The sequence below is a fragment of the Saccopteryx bilineata genome, chromosome 2 (assembly GCF_036850765.1).
Source record: "Saccopteryx bilineata isolate mSacBil1 chromosome 2, mSacBil1_pri_phased_curated, whole genome shotgun sequence".
Lineage (NCBI taxonomy): Eukaryota > Metazoa > Chordata > Mammalia > Chiroptera > Emballonuridae > Saccopteryx > Saccopteryx bilineata.
Genome location: NC_089491.1, coordinates 168,364,436 through 168,380,942, shown reverse-complemented (window position 1 = coordinate 168,380,942; position 16,507 = coordinate 168,364,436). Strand labels below are relative to the sequence as shown.

The window sequence follows — 16,507 nt, the reverse complement described above, 5'->3', positions numbered from 1 at the left end:
TCTAAAATCTGTTCCTTCTCTCTGTGCCCAGTGCTTGCCTTACTCCACACCCTTATAATCTCCTGTGGTATCTTAAATAACTTCCTAAGTGCTTCCTACTCCTCCGCCTGGCACCCCATCATTATACCCTATCTGCCACAAAGTTATCACATTCTTATCAACTTTAAGTAGCTCCCCATTCTCTATAGGACAAGTCAACTGTGGCATCAAGTCATCATCATAATCTTACCAAACTTACTTTTTTAGATCTACTACATTTAGGTCTGTTCTATAAAACCTAACCATTCTAAACTGTCATTTTCCGAGTACTGCAATGATTCTGAACCCTGTGTACCTCCCTGGCTCATTCAATATCCTTAGAATGCCCATCTCATCCCCACCTGCCTTGTGGCCACTTCTGCCCACTGAACATCTTTTGTGTCCCAGTTTAGATGTTACCTCCTCTGTGATTCCTTCTCCAGAATATATGTAATTGTAAATTTACCTGATCAATGGCAAATCCTCTGGTTTTATGCTCCCCTAGGCCTTTTCTTAGGTTATTTAATGAGGGCCATAGCCCATATGAAGGCTCTGTGCAAATTACCTAGAAGTGTCCCTTCTGGGCAGTGAAGCTGTGTCCAGCTATAAGACTTAACAAATTAAGTGTGGGCTAGATTTCAACCTGGTTGGGTTTAATTTGCTGCTTTGGTCAGGTTTCCTTATGCAATGAAAAGCCTTGCTAATTGTACACGTCAGCTTTGAGAACTTATCACAATTATTATGACTGTCTTATTGATGCCACAGTCTTCACCACCAACAGGTGAATTCCTAGAAGGCAGTTAGAGCAATTAAAATTTGTATTCTCAGAACCTCGGACCTAGTAAAAATTGATAAATATTTATTGAGCTGTTATATTTTGAAATGAGAAGATATTTTAAAACTTATCAGCCCTGACCAGTTAGCTCAGTCCATTAAGAACGTCATCCCAAAACAACAAGGTTGCAGGTTTGATTCCCTCCACTCAGGGCACACAGGAAGCAACCAAAGAATTCATGACTGAGTGGAATAATAAACAAATGCTTCCCTTCCCCCTCTCTTATCTCTCTCTCTCTTTCTCAAATAAGTAAAGAAATTAAAATGAGAAGTTATCAAAGAAAGATCTCCAAGGTGTATAATAAAAATGTATGTAAGTTTTTAACTAGAGAGTCTTGGGCAAGTAATTTGACTTTCCTTATGTTCTAGTTTCCTTATCTATAAATTAGGAATAATAATAACGCTTACCTCATGATTGTTGTGAGGCTCTGATGAGATAATATGTATAAGTGCTTAGAAGAATGTCCAGCCCAGAATATGCATTTTGGAAGTTTTGATTAGTATTATTAACATGATATAAATAAGGAATATCCTGAAATGAATCTTTTTAAATTTGACAAGATTTTGGAGGAAGAATTTTTTCTTTCTTGATTTTAGAAGACATAGAAACAGATGGTTCAGTTTGTATTAAAGATATTACCATAACTGTTATATGACTGAAGATGTTTTACTTAATAAAATCATAATATTTTAGAATTTGGAAGGAGTTTGGAGGTAATCCAAACTGCTTTGCTCATAGGTAAAAGAATTAAATAACCTTTCATTACTTCTAGTGATTCTCCATCTGTCCAGCCTTGTCGTCCTCTGCCCTGATCCTCAGTATTCTTCCTGCCACACATTTCAAGCCCTAGACTTGAGCACCATTATTAGCCCTTCACAGAATGCACTCTCACAACTCCTTTGCCTCTTTCTGAGACAGCTCTTCTTCCTGTGCCTCACTCCAGCCTCAGCTGATTAAACAGCTTCATGCATGTCCTTCAAGTCCTAATTCTATTGTTACATCTTCTCTGATGAAGCCCCTACTTCCTCAGCCAAAATTAGCTGCTTCCTCCTCTGCATTCCCAGAGTGCTCTCTGTGTTCACACCTCTATTTAGCACTTATCAGAGCAAGGGCTAGGTTTGAATACCAACTGCCCAGGTTTGAATCCCAGCTCTGCCACTTACTACCTGTGTTTCCTTTGCTCCTCTCTGTCCCAGTTGCTTTATTTATCGAATGAAAATAATAATGGGACCTACCTCATGTATTCATTCATTAAAGAAATAGTTATCGACTGCTTATTATGTGTCAGGAGCTGTTCCAAGACCTCGAGTTTTATGGTTAACAGGACAAAGTCTTTGCTGTCATGAGCTTACACTGAATGGGACAAACAACTAATATTAAATCTAATCAAGTATTATAATTATACTAAGTGCCATGAAAAAAAATAGGAGACAAGGAGACTCGGAGTGATGGGGGTGGGGATTCTTTTAGAGAGGAAAGTCAGGAAAACTCTCTTAAAGAAGGGACATTTGATCAGACATGGGGGAAACACAGGAGCAAGCCACATAGAAATCAGGCAGGACTGCATTTAGGTGGAGGAAACTTCATGTGCAAAGGCCCTGAGGCAGAAAAGATGAGTTTGAGAGTGGGGGACAGAAAGGCTAACAAGGCTACTGTCCAATTAGTGAAGCAGAGAGCGGAAGAAATAAGGCACTCCTTCCTAGCACCAAGACTTTCAAATTGTTATCTCCTAAATGTTTCCCCAATCCATTTCCCCCTTCTCTTCTTCCCTCATCCTATATCTCATTATCTCTGGATTTCTCCCCATACAGTCAACTCCCCTCAAAGCTATTTTCCATCCTGCTGACAAGATGATCTAAATATGTAATTCTGACCCTATTGTTCTCTCCTTTATACTTTCCATGGATTGACTTAACATTGATAATAGAGTAAGATCCCAAAACCTAATGCTGGACAAAGTCTATCAGGACCTAGCTCCTCCCTACCTCTTCATTTCCTACCTTGTACATACACTCCAGCCACACCAGAGTACTAGTTCCCCAAATAATGTATTTCTGGGCTCTATGCTTTATCTCAAGCTGTTTCCATTCCCTAAAAATCATTCCTTTTCCAGTTTTTTCCTTAGCTATCTCAAATCGGGCTCAGTTCAGAGTAACTTCTCTGTGTGCCCATTATAACCTGGAAATGCCTGGGTACTTTTACAATACCACTTACCAGGAATTATTAAGGTGATCTGTTTATATACATCTGCCTCTCCAGTTAGCCTGTAATTTTCTCAAGAGTAGGGAATTAATTCTTAAGTATATTTTTTCCCAGGGCATGATCTGAGTTTTAGCCAAGAGCTGCTAGCTAAGCAATGACTGGGTTTATCTCCTTTCCAATGTTGCCAGCTAAGAACTTACTCCCTAATCTGTCCATTGTCCCAGGCCCACAACACACAGCTGCCCTGTGATATTTTATTTAGGTGAATGGGCTTCAAAAGATGTCTGAAAACTTCCAAGAGTCTTTAATCCTATTCATTTATAAAATTAAAAAAGAAGACAAAATGTATAGCTTAGAAGGATGGACATCCAGATGTCTATCTGAGAAAAACAGGGAAGAACAGAAATTGTTCTGTGAATTTCAAGGTTTAATTAAGTTTAAAAAAAATATAAGATACTTGAAAAAGCAGGTTTATTTTATTTTTTATTTTTATTTATTTAACATTTATTTCTTCTTTCTTTTTCATTGAATTTATTGGGATGACATTGGTTAATAAAATTATGTAAGTTTTAGGTGAACAATTCTACAATACATCATCTGTATAGTGTTGTATGTTCACCATTCCCAAGTCAAGTCTCCTTTCATCACTATCCCTCCCTTACAACTTTTTCTACCTCCTTCTTTCCCCCTTCCCTCTGGTAATCATCATACTGTTGTCTGTGTCTATGAATTTTTTATTTTTGCTTAATCCCTTCACCTTTTCCACCCAACCCTGTAATTTCCTTCCCCTCTGACAGCTGTCAGTCAATTCTCTATCTATGAGTTTGTTTTTATTTTGTTTGTTAGTTTGCTTTGTTCATTAGATTCCACATATGAATGAAATCATACGGTACTTGTCTTTCCCTGACTGGCTTATTACACTAAGTATAATACTCTCCAGATCCATCCATGGGTAATATTTCCTTTTTCACACCCAAGTAATATTCCGGAAGCAGGCCTATTTTATTTTTTTTATTATTTTTATTTTAAATAAATCTATTTCTAGTGTTCAACCTCTCATTATTTAAACTAAAAAAATCCCCAGCCAAATGTAATTTCTATACCTTTATTATACTTCTCATGATACTTTACATAATATAAGAGTTGAGAATAAAGGATAAGTCAATTCTTTTTCAAATTAACATATTATTGTCCTTACTTAAGCTTTGTTTTACTTAAATTCAAAGTTTTAGCTTCCATTAGAAAATAGAATTGATTTTTAAAATCCTATGCACTAAAAAAAGCAATTTTTTATAGTTCCATGTCTTAATCAGCTAAAAATATTAATCTGGAGCTAATACCAATCATCATAAACTCTTCCAAAATTTTAGGGGGAAAAAAAGAAGAGCTAAATAATGGTTGTGAAAAAGCCACTGTCCACCCAACACATAAACCAAAGGGTTAATACATCCGTGGGACAAATTTGCAAAATGTTGAGCCCATTCTCTTCACAGCAAAAAAGAAAGCTCCTTACATTGTTTCTATCTCCTTATCCCCTCCAGAATCTTTCTCCATTATTCACCTTGAAGTTTCCTTCAGTGCATTTCCATTACCTCTCAGATGAGATATGAGGTCCCTCCCGTGATTACCTAGAATATGCCTTCCTATTTAAGATCTCCAGGCCCTGGCCGGTTGGCTCAGTGGTAGAGCGTCGGCCTGGCATGCGGGGGACCCGGGTTCGATTCCCGGCCAGGGCACATAGGAGAAGCGCCCATTTGCTTCTCCACACCCCCCCCTCCTCTCTGTCTCTCTCTTCCCCTCCCGCACCCGCAGCCAAGGCTCCATTGGAGCAAAGATGGCCCGGGCGCTGGCCGGGCGCTGGGGATGGCTCCTTGGCCTCTGCCCCAGGCGCTAGAGTGGCTCTGGTCGCGGCAGAGCATCGCCCCCTGGTGGGCGTGCCGGGTGGATCTCGGTCAGGCGCATGCGGGAGTCTGTCTGACTGTCTCTCCGGGTTTCCAGCTTCAGAAAAATACAAAAAAAAAAAAAAAAAGACTTCCATGCACTTGAACATTCTGGGCTCTACACTTTTAAGGCATTTGCCTCCCTTGCTGGTTTAATGAAAGCTTACACCACCTTCAGGAATTATTTCAGACAACACCTGCTCAGTGAGCTCAGTGAAGTGCTTCTGGCTCCCTTCCTCCTCCAAGTAGGGTAAAGAGTGGCCTTTCCTTTGTGCTCTCAGTCAATTCTATACTTTCTAACACCATTTCAATGAGTGTGATAAATATTGAATATTTGTTTCCCAGACTCAGTATCTGTGTTTGTTGATTGAGTGAGTGCTTGAGGCAGACAGAAAGTGGCATGGGAAAACAACTCCCCATCCACTAGGGAATGTAATCAAATTACTCCCATGTTGGCAAATGGGGCAAGCTGGTTAAATTACTGTAGCAAAAGAAGCCCTGACCTGACAGAGCTCCGGCTACAGGATAAAGCATTTTCACTAAACTCTTAATCCCCAAAGTTTTTCCCTTTACAACACCCATCTTATTCATCAGGGGCATTTAAATTAAATGAATTTAATCCAAAACTAAATGCTTTATTGAATATCATACCTTTCACTTCACCACAACAATATCAAAGATTTTTATTTGTGCAAGCACTTCAAAGTCAGGAATAAACACAGAGGAGAGCGGTGAAGGGTTTGTTTACGTGCCTTACACCACTGTGTAAAGAAGACATAGTGGAGTTTACAGTTATGCCATGTAAATCGCTACAGAACCAGATGTTGCTTACAAGGTACCTTGTAACTCATCTCCTCTAAGCAATAAAGCCTTTCTTTATTTTTCTCTGAAAAAGTTTGAGAACTTACTGCTGTTTTCTATCAGCAGATACAACAGATGGCTGGCACATGCCTGCTTTGCTAAATGAAATGGGCTCTCTGCATTATTCTTTGATCCCTAGTGGCATGTCCACAACACCACAATGCAAAACACCACAGCACAGCAAATCTAAACATTAAAGGTTTAAAGCTGCACTTTTGATAGGAGTACCTTCTTTTAAAAAAAAAAATTGTGCCCACAGTATGTAAACATATTCACATTCCCACTTTGAAACCATGGAACAGAGGTCAAAACACAAGGCATTTCCTCCATTTGTGATATGAAACCACCGCAAAGGTATGTCGGCAAACCCCATGGGTGCAAAGGTATGTGGCCACTTGGATTGTAACTACCAAAAAAACCATAACTCCATTAGGAAAAAAACGTGGACAGTATACATTAAGGGCTTTAAATAATAATAATAATAATAATAATAATAATAATAATAATAGTGTTACCATAACTTCAGAGTTGAAAGGAGGTGTTTAAGGATATTTGGCAGTTCCTTTGAAGAGGGAGAGAAGGTACTTGAATTTAAATTCATTATTGTTTTTCTTTGATTTTAGTCAAGGGGATAAAGGAGGGGGGGAAAAGTATTTTAATACAGATCTCCTTAACCAGTCTAATGGGAAATTTGAGACTGCACACTGCAGCCAATTTAATGGGACCATTGTTACATCATATCAAACACTACATAGCAAAACAAGCTATCCTGAGCTTTAGTGTCATTTTAATGACAGAATCGAATTATCCAGTTGTATTACAGAAACATGTCCAGCTGATATTTTAGAAACAATAGAATGATTCTACTTTTTTTAAATTAGCAAAAAATGTGAATCAGTTGTCAGGAAAATAGCCTGTTTATTACTTTTTTTTTCCCAATGAAATTTCCCTCATTTTAAAGCTGAATTTGCATTCTATTAACAGTAATCATTCAAAAAATAAAAATAAAAACTTATCATTCCCTCATTTTAAAGCTGAATTTGCATTCTATTAACAGTAATCATTCAGAAAATAAAAATAAAAACTAATCATTCACAAAGATATGACTATCTAAGCAAAGTTCTCAAGCTTTCTTTAGACTTGATTTTGTATTACTATTGTTATTTTGGGTACTTTTCAATAATTCAAGAAGTTTTGTTTTTAACTAATAGAGAGCTAGTAAGGGTTATGAACACATTTATAATTAACCTTACATGTTGGGGAAATATTTCACTTGATACACTGTATCTTTAGCACATCTAATATTCTTATTTTCAATGGTTATACATAAAACAAAGGAACACATTCTGCAGTTTAACACAATAACATAAATCCCTCTACAATAGTATACACATGACCACCCACCTCCCCAGGACAGCAGACAAAATTCTGCTCTTCCTTTCCTGTACCCACAGTAATACTTCCAATTTTTGTTTTTAAACATCTTGAAATTGAGAAAAATGAAGTTATATCACTGACTTCTATTGGTTATAAGAACTGTGACCCCTATAAATGATAAAAAAAAAACTTATTCTAAGATCTACGCCTGTTGGTACAAGTGGTATAACTGGGATTACTATGTTATCCCAGTTGATTTACATTTTTTGCTGTTTTTTAAAAAATAGAATCATTCTATTGTTTCTGAAATATCAGCTTGACATGTTTCTGTATAGCAATCCCAGTGGTAGGTTTGAAGTTAATTGGCCAGTTTATCTTCACCCATAGAATTTCTATTTCATAGACATCAATTTCATCCAGACCTTCCCAACCATCTCAGAAGTCCAGGCATTTGGTCAGAAGGAGGTTGGAAAATCAGTATAGATTGCTCAGCATAAATCCATTACCACTGCTGAAAAAAGCAAACATAAAAAGCGATGTCCTATTACCTAGGTTCTAGATTTCATAGTACTGTAGCATTGTAATGCAGGTGATAGAATATACTATAATTATTAAGATCAAGTCTATATGATCATAAATTTTATGATTTTATTAAAGAAACATTTATTGTATGACCTATGTAAATTTTAAAAGTTTGGCCTTCTACTAAATTGATTCATATAGAAATCAGTGGTGGTGTCCTAATATTAGAAATCAGATTTGTCCAACAAAACTTCTCATTCAATTTTATTTAAAAGCCATTAGGTTTAGAAAGGGTTATTTTTCAGATAAAATGTTTAATCAGTGTATAGTTTAAAAAACTAAAATGGTTGCTTATGGTCCCAATCTGTCTCAAATTCAGGAAAAAGTTAGAATAAGGAATGCCTCCTTGAAAAATATCAGCTATTTAAAGTTATATACAGAAACAAAGAGTATTTTTCCTTAATTACCAAAAATCTTTTAAGCCTAAGTAAGCTTCTTTAGTAGAAATTCAACTAAGAGCTTTGAGAAGGGTCAAGATATAAGATGAGTATTTTAAATGGATGATAAGCAGAGACAGGGTTTTGCATGGAAAATGTGGATTTCAGGGAAAGGAGGAGGTTGGTAATTTAATTTCAGGAAGGAAAGCCTTGCAAAGCAGATTTTGGAGGATCTCAAAAGATAATGGTGATGATCCAATAAATATTAGTGAATTATTTGGGATTCATAGTTATGATCAGCCATGAAAACCATTTGTTTTACCATTTTGCTGAGTGACGCATAGTATGAAAATAATACTAGGTGATAAATACACATAAACTATAATACAGAACAACATACAACTTTAAACTCTGTACCCTTTTACACACATAATGTAAAATAATTTTTAAAATTATAAATCAATACACATTCATTGTGGAAAAACCAAGTATAATATGTGCAGATATAACTAATGTTTATACTTTGGATCAGCAATTTTCAACCTTTTTCATCTCATGACACACATAAGCTAATCAATAAAATTCTGCAGCACACACAAAAATTTTTTTCCCAATCTGACAAAATAACAGGTATAATTTTGATTCATTAACACAGGACAGCAATTGTTGTGTTGGTTGTTGTCACTTTTTTAATCTAATGATCTAAGGGAAGAGAGTTCAGTGCCCCTGACTAAATAGAAAGATATTGTATGTTTTAGAAATTCTGAGGCACACAAGTTGAAAATCGTTATCTCAGAGGATCAGACCTTTATCAAATGTTTTTTCCTATGTCTGCCTACAGATTGTGTAATGCAATCAAACAGAATATGCTGTATGGACAACTGACTTAATTTGTCATGAGCATCTTTCCATGGTTAAAGTAGATGTCTCAAATATATATATATTGTATTTTTCTGAAGCTGGAAACGAGGAGGCAGTCAGACAGACTCCAGCATGCGCCCGACTGGGATCCACCCGGCATGCCCACCAGGGGGCGATGCTCTGCCCATCCGGGGCGTCGCTCTGTTGTGACCAGAGCCAGTCTAGCACCTGAGGCAGAGGCCATGGAGCCATCCCCAGCGCCCGAGCCATCTTTGCTCCAATGGAGCCTCGGCTGCGGGAGGGGAAGAGAGAGATAGAGAGGAAGGAGAAGGGGAGGGGTGGAGAAGCAGATGGGCGCTTCTCCTGTGTGCTCTGGCCGGGAATCAAACCCGGGACTTCCGCACGCCAGGTCAACGCTCTACCACTGAGCCAACCGGCCAGGGTCTCAAATATTTCTATTAATGCTTCATTACATTCTCCTGCCGCTATTACTAGTCCTCTAGGCACTACCCATTTTTTACTTTTATAAATATACTGCTCACAAAAATTAGAGGATATTTCAAAATGAATATGAAGCGATAAAAAAAGCACTCGATTTTTTTTAATTAAACAAGAACACCAGGAAAGCAAATGACAAGTCAAAGAAAGTTGTTCAATTATGCAAATGAAATGCAAAACCAACTTTTATTTCATTGGTGAAAATGCACTCTACTAAAGGCTGAAAGTACTGGAGTATCTGCACGTTCCCTGGTCCCCTAATTTCTGTGAGCACTTAGCATGATGAAGAACAGTCTTGCACTTAAATTTTTACTCATCCATGATTATTTCCTTAGGATGAAATACTGGAAGTAAAATTTCCCACTCAAAGGATCTTTGAGATCAAACCTTTTGCCATCAGATTTGAATTACCCTGCAGCAAGGCTAGCATGCATTAGCCACATATGAGTATGTACAATTCTCCACATACTAAAATACACCTTTAAAAAACTTGACCAACTTGATGTGGATAAATGAATGTCACTGTAATTGTAATTTGTTTGTTTGAAGTAGGCAATGAGTTATTTTAAATGGCCCCAAAGAATACTTTGGGTTATTGGACTAATCATTTATTAAAAGTAGATAATACCTTTTGCTTCTACGAGGTCTTCAATCCTAAAGTTATTTTAACTTTCTTCACATTGTTGCAAAAATATTTAAATATTTAGTTTAAATTTTCATTAATCAGCTATATGGTTTGTTTGTGTTGAAATCCCTAAATGTTTGATATTATTTGGATAAAATAACTAGATCATGGGATAAACTCTTCATTTTCTATGTAGATGTTTTGATGTGGTTTGGCTTTAGCCAGAGATGCCTTTCAAAATATTTAATTGGCTTTGAAGTCATTATTTTTCCCAACTTCAGACTTTCAAAGCATTTAAAAAATTATGGTGCTAGAATCACATATCTTTATTGTGTAAAATGGGTCAAAAATAATATTTTAAAACATTTTGCTGTTTGGCATTGTAAAGATCCTACACCCTCAGTACCCTCCTTCCTAAAAAAAAAAAAACAGACATCAGATTTCACAGTTACCTGAGGTAACTTATCCATAGCAGACTGAGCACAGAGAAGTGGATAATTTAATTGAGGTGCTAATATTTTTTTCTTTTTTTTTGTGACAGAGACAGAGAGAGAGATAGAGAGAGGGACAAGCAGGGACAGACAGGAAGGGTGAGAGATGAAAAGCATCGATTCTTTGTTGCAGCACCTTAGTTGTTCATTGATTGTGTTCTCATACGTGCCTTGACCATGGAGCTACAGCAGACCGAGTGACCCCTTGCTCGAGCCAGCAACCTTGGGCTCAAGCTGGTGAGCTGTGCTCAAACCAGACAAGCCTGTGCTCAAGCCTGCGACCTTGGGGTTTCGAACTGGGTCCTCCGCATCCCAGTCCAACGCTCTATCCACTGCGCCACCGCCTGGTCAGGCTGCTAATACTGTCTTGCATAATGAGATAACCAATCTGGATAATCAACACACAAACAGGAGAGAAAAAGAAGCTTCATCTCCATGCTAGTTCTACTATCTTCTCTAATTCTCTACAAGAAATATTCCTGAGGTTGTTTGATATGCAATCCATTCTGTACTCAACAATATGCCAATGTTTACAAACATATACTATATTATAAAGCAACAGGGGAGATAACATAAAATTTAAGTCTTTGCTTCAAATTTCATTCTTTGGAAGACAAACTCAGATGAAAAATATTAAATAAATAATAAATAAATAAGAGCCACTGACATTTTCTGTTTCTCCTACAGTTACCAAAGCCTTTCAGTCAGAGAGCAAGTCAAGCTACCTTCTAATGGTTCTTGTGAATCCATAAAGTATAGAAGTATAGGTAAGAAAAATGTTCCTTTTTTTGTTGTTTTTTTTACATATAGAAAGTGTTCTTTTTAAAAACACAGAATTAATATTGATCCCATCTGACACTGGTCAAACACAAGCACACAGATTCAGGTGAAGCACAAAGATAATAAAAAGGCAATTTATTGATTTATTACTAGTTTCACAATATTCCAAAATTTATTGTTCATAAAGTATCTATAAAGAGGGAATTGTAGGAAGAAAAGTAATAATCTCCTCATAAAGCAGTAAGAGCCTCAGTGCAAAATGGGTGTATCAGAATAGATGGCTTTCTTGCTATGAACTTCGGTAGATAGAAAACATCTCTCTCTCTCTCTCTATCTCAACAGTGGAAGTGTTAGAGGGTTTAAATTTGATCTACTTTAGAAAAGAAAAAGATGAGAGAACAGGTCTGAGGAGAAAGAGATACTAAAAGGGAACCAAAGCAGTTTCTCAATTCAAAAGTTACTTTCTATAAAGTGTTTTTTCTGGATCACAATCTTCATGAAAATATCGACTTAAGTAATTTTAGAATTTCAAAAGAACTGAAAATGTGATTTTTATTAAAATTACAATGATTTTCATAGTAGATACATTTTACCAACTAATGAGCAAAAGAACTGATTACTTACCATTTGTCATTAGAGGTCATTTACATGATATTGAAACTGTACAAAATGTAACATTTTAAAGATGCTAATGAACTAGGAAATAAAAAGAATACTTCCATATAAAAATTATTTAAATGGTAACTTTAAAAAGTCAATCATCTTTTTTTATAAATTTTGTAAAATTTGTACAAAAATATTTTACAACTGTTTTTAAATGATATTTTTTGAGTCTGTGAACTTCTACCAGAAATACATAGATAGCATTTACATCATTCCAGTGAGTAACATTCAACATACCAATTTTTTCAAATGCACAATGTCAATAATATTTACAAGCTTTAAAATTGGTTGTAAAGTACAAATGTCATGTTATTAGTACATGCTATGGAAAAAGCGTTTTAAATATTATGTTAAATTTTAATGTCAATAATCACAGAAAGAAATGATGTTGATATTTAAGGTCTTTATATTCCAGCAGTCTGAAGACACTGAGTCTTACCAAAATAGTGAGCTTAGGCACAATACTTATCCCTTTTTGAAAGGGGAATCCTTAATTTATGTGACATGTTTAAACACCAGTAAATGGGAGTTAATTCTTTATTTGCTTTGGAGATCAGATGAGAAGTCACTCTAAAAAATTATAAAAATGTACCAGACTACAATATTATTTCTACCTGCCATTAGGCAGTGGAAATATCAGAGGGTAATTTTCTCCACCCTTTCTGGTTATCAGAACCTACCTGTCCTGCAGCTTGCCAGGTAAAATTCATGGAAAGGATATTGACAGGAATAGCTGGCATTCTCTGTTGTGCTTTTCTGAAATCATGTGTGAAAGGGGCCATTTTCCCCTCGGAAACAATCAGGATATCTTCTTCAAATCCTGGTTTTAAGAAAATAAACGAAACTATCAAACTAGGTGGACTTGAAAGAACCCAACAACTGCATACAAGAAGAATACCAAAGAATTAGTATGGGTCATTTCTTTTCACAAAGCACCTGCCTTGGTATCAATTAATTTTCCTTTGCCAACAGGCACACACTTTCAGGGAAAAGGAGCGGACGTGGAGTTAACTGGTGTTGACAAATGCTGGGTCCACCTAAAAACGGAGGGTTGCAGAAACTAGCAACAGCACCATCAGAACACTGATCAGCTTAGGTTTCTTGAGAGAGAAATTGATATGCTTTCAGGTGGAAAGGAGCTAATTAAAGGGGAGCAATCTTCCTTGGAAATTAAGTTTTTAAAGCATACTAAATGAATGAATCTCTCCTTTAATGGAAGAGTTGGAAAGAGAGCGAAGACTCAGGCAGAAGAAGCTGCCGGGCTCTGGAGCCTTACCTATGAGCACTCTTGCCTGGTGAGCATCGATCCACAGGTACAAGCTCTCCTCCCGCGGCTGCCCGACCTCCGCCCGCAGCACCCATAGGCACTGGAGGATGCTCCAGAGCCCAAGCGCGGCGGCAGGGAAGGCGCTTCTCTGGGCCATGCTACTCCGGACCTCCTCTCGCTGGTGGCTCTCGCCGGTGAAACTCCTGCTGCACCTACCCCAACCTGCAGCGGTTAAATTCGCCCTCAGCCGGAGCGGTTCCGGCTTAGACGGCTGGGCGCGTAGCCTCCCGCTCGGGTGCGAGGGAGCCTAGGAGAGCCGAAGTAGGAAGGAGGGAAAGAGCGGGCGCGAGCCGGGCCAGAGGAAGAGGCGCGGGAGGGAGAGGGGACAGCCGAGCTGCAAGACTGGCAGAACAGCAGAAGCCAGCATGCACGGCGAGACCCACAGTCAGGGGGTTAAATACAGCGAGAGGAAGAGCGGGAAGGGCGGGCGCCAGAGAGGTACGTGCGAGGAGTGACGGGGCCCAGCCGGCCACCGCTTGGGGGCGCTAGGGGAGCACGGGGGCGGGGCGGCGCGGGACCCGGAGGCTGCTTTCAGGCCCCGGTGGGCCGAGTGCAAGCGCGCGCAAAGGGGACGCGAGGGCGGGGGTTTTGCGGTAAAGGGTGTTCGGAGGCATTCCTGGGAGTACACTCGCCTGTGCCTCCAGGAAGGCGAGGCGTGAGTGGAGGGAAATGGAGTAAGCTGAGAACTCAGGGCTTGATTGAGCACTGATGATGACGATGGTGGTGGTGTGGTGACCACCACGACTCTCATTTCTACCCCGGTGCTAAATGAAGACAAATAGTCTTCCACTTCTCTTTTTCCGCCTACCTTTCCTTTCTCAGCAAGCCCTACCCTACTACCCTTTCTGGTCTGCGCTATGCTGGCGTTTTGCCTGTTGCCACGCATTTAAAAGCCGAGACTCCAGCGTCCAGTGGTGCTCTGAATGCAGACACTGGGCTCGACTGGGGCGTAGGGCTTTCCCTCCACACTTGTCAGACACTATGGAGCAGGGGTCCCCAAACTGCGGCCCCCTGAGGCCATTTATCAGGCCCCCCGCCGCACTTCCGGAAGGGGCACCTCTTTCATTGGTGGTCAGTGAGAGGAGCATAGTTCCCATTGAAATACTGGTCAGTTTGTTGATTTAAATTTACTTGTTCTTTATTTTAAATGTTATATTTGTTCCTGTTTTGTTTTTTTACTTTAAAATAAGATATGTGCAGTGTGCATAGGAATTTGTTCATAGTTTTTTTTTATAGTCCGGCCCTCGAATGGTCTGAGGGACAGTGAACTGGCCCCCTGTGTAAAATGTTTGGGGACCCCTGCTATGGAGAGTGCTTTAACAGTTGGGGAGGCCCTTCTCACTGCTAACCCTGCAGCGACGGGAAGAGTTCCCTGGGTTCTGGATGACAGGAGTCCCTGACCTCGGACAGGTAGGGCTCCCAGAAGTTGTGAATATCTTTATAGCTGCTGGCGGTTCAAAAAACTTGGAGGCACGTGCTGGTACTGAAATCATAAGCGCTTGAGGACAAGACCAAGGCTTTGGCCTTGCCTGTGGGAAGAGTAGTTGTCTGGCAGTGAGCTGTTACAACCTAACATATCTACCCGTCCCCAGCAGAAAGGACTTAACTTTCCCCTTAACTAATCCCTCAGAGGAGCAAAGAAAACAGAAGCAAAAGATTTATTTATTTCCATTTATTTACTTGTTTGTTTGTTTGTTTATTTAAAGAAAGACTTCAGACTCAGAAAAGGGTTGTTTCCTTCTCTTTATTCTTTAGCACCCAGATGCTGTGACAAATGCCCCAAAGATTAAGTGTCTGGGCTGGGGTGGTGTTTCACTCAGTGCTTTGTAGAGGAGTGGACACTTCAAGAGGGAAAAATAAACAGAAACAACAGAGGAGAAACTAAATATGTGCATACACATCTAGTTAAGTAAATGGTCGGTGATGAGAAGTTACTAAAAAGAACAGAATATGCTGTACAGTTGTTGATCTTTGAAGAGAATTAGGTAAGACTGTAACTATTTGAACTTGCAGTGCCTTAAATTTAAAGATACTTTTATTTGAAGTGCTTATTTAATGCTCACAACTCTTAAGTAGGAACTATAATTATTTCCATTTTATTGATGGGGAAACAAGGCTCAAAAAGGTCCAATAAGTTGACTGTGGTTACGTAGCTGGTAAGTGGCAGAATTAGGTTTCAAATCCCAGGTGCTCTGGTTTCAAAGCCCATGCTCTTAGCTGCTATGCTTTATACATACAAGTAAATCATAATTAAGTGTTTGAATCCAAAGCTTCACAACTTTAAAATAAAAATAGTTAACCTTTTTTTAAAAAAATTTTTAATTTTTATTTCAGAGAATTATTCATTTGTGTAATGTACTTGCATACATTGAGCATTCTTTAAAGCACCAGCATTCTGATGCTAGTTGTCTCCCAGTTAAAGATAATTTCACATCACAATAGACATATTCTTTGACTACAGAAGTGTGGTTTTGATTGAAAAATTTTCCCTTAGTATTGCTCAAAACTCTATGGCTCTTGGTGCAAGGACGCCCTCTACAGGTTGTTCTAATCAAATACTAGTAATTGAAAAATATCCTTCATGAAATGTATTTTTGGTAGAGAAAAAGAGGTACTAAATTTCCTCCTAATTCAAATTCTTCTAAGTGAGGTTCTTCTGCAGCAGTTGAATTTGGTGTTGATGATAATGGCAATATATTTTGCTGTAAGGAATTATTTTTCCTTCCAGAATGATTGGTCTCTGTTCACTTCTCCCAAACAGTAGATAAGTAGAAAAGTTATGTTTTATTATAGAGAAAATTACTATTTTAAAAAATCTAGGATTTAAACCCTTTTTGTCTTTAAAGGGAGGAAGAAATATATGTTATGTTATATGCCAGTCAGATATTTTCAGGAGTAACAGGGTGTATCTTTTTTTGGGGGGGGGAGGTCCAGCTAAAAGTTGAAACAGGCTTGACTCTTTTTTCTGATTTTTAAAATGTAATTAAAAGCCATTTTTAAGAAGAGAGCCATTTTTTCCCTGCTTTAGTCAATTTCACCCAAAGTAGGCAGCAGTCACCACCCTAAACCA

General features: G+C 38.4%; 1 protein-coding gene across 1 annotated transcript in view; it reads right to left on the bottom strand.

Moving 5' to 3' along the window:
- WIF1 (WNT inhibitory factor 1) overlaps positions 1-13,933 on the bottom strand; it is a 109,662-nt gene extending 95,729 nt beyond the window's left edge. Inside the window, exons 1-2 of the mRNA XM_066258372.1 lie at positions 13,387-13,933; positions 12,791-12,930 (exon numbers count right to left, since the gene is read on the bottom strand). Coding sequence (XP_066114469.1) covers positions 12,791-12,930; positions 13,387-13,534 — 288 coding nt within the window. The 5' untranslated portion in view covers positions 13,535-13,933. The remainder of the gene's footprint in view (positions 1-12,790; positions 12,931-13,386) is intronic.
- Positions 13,934-16,507: the final 2,574 nt, after the last annotated feature.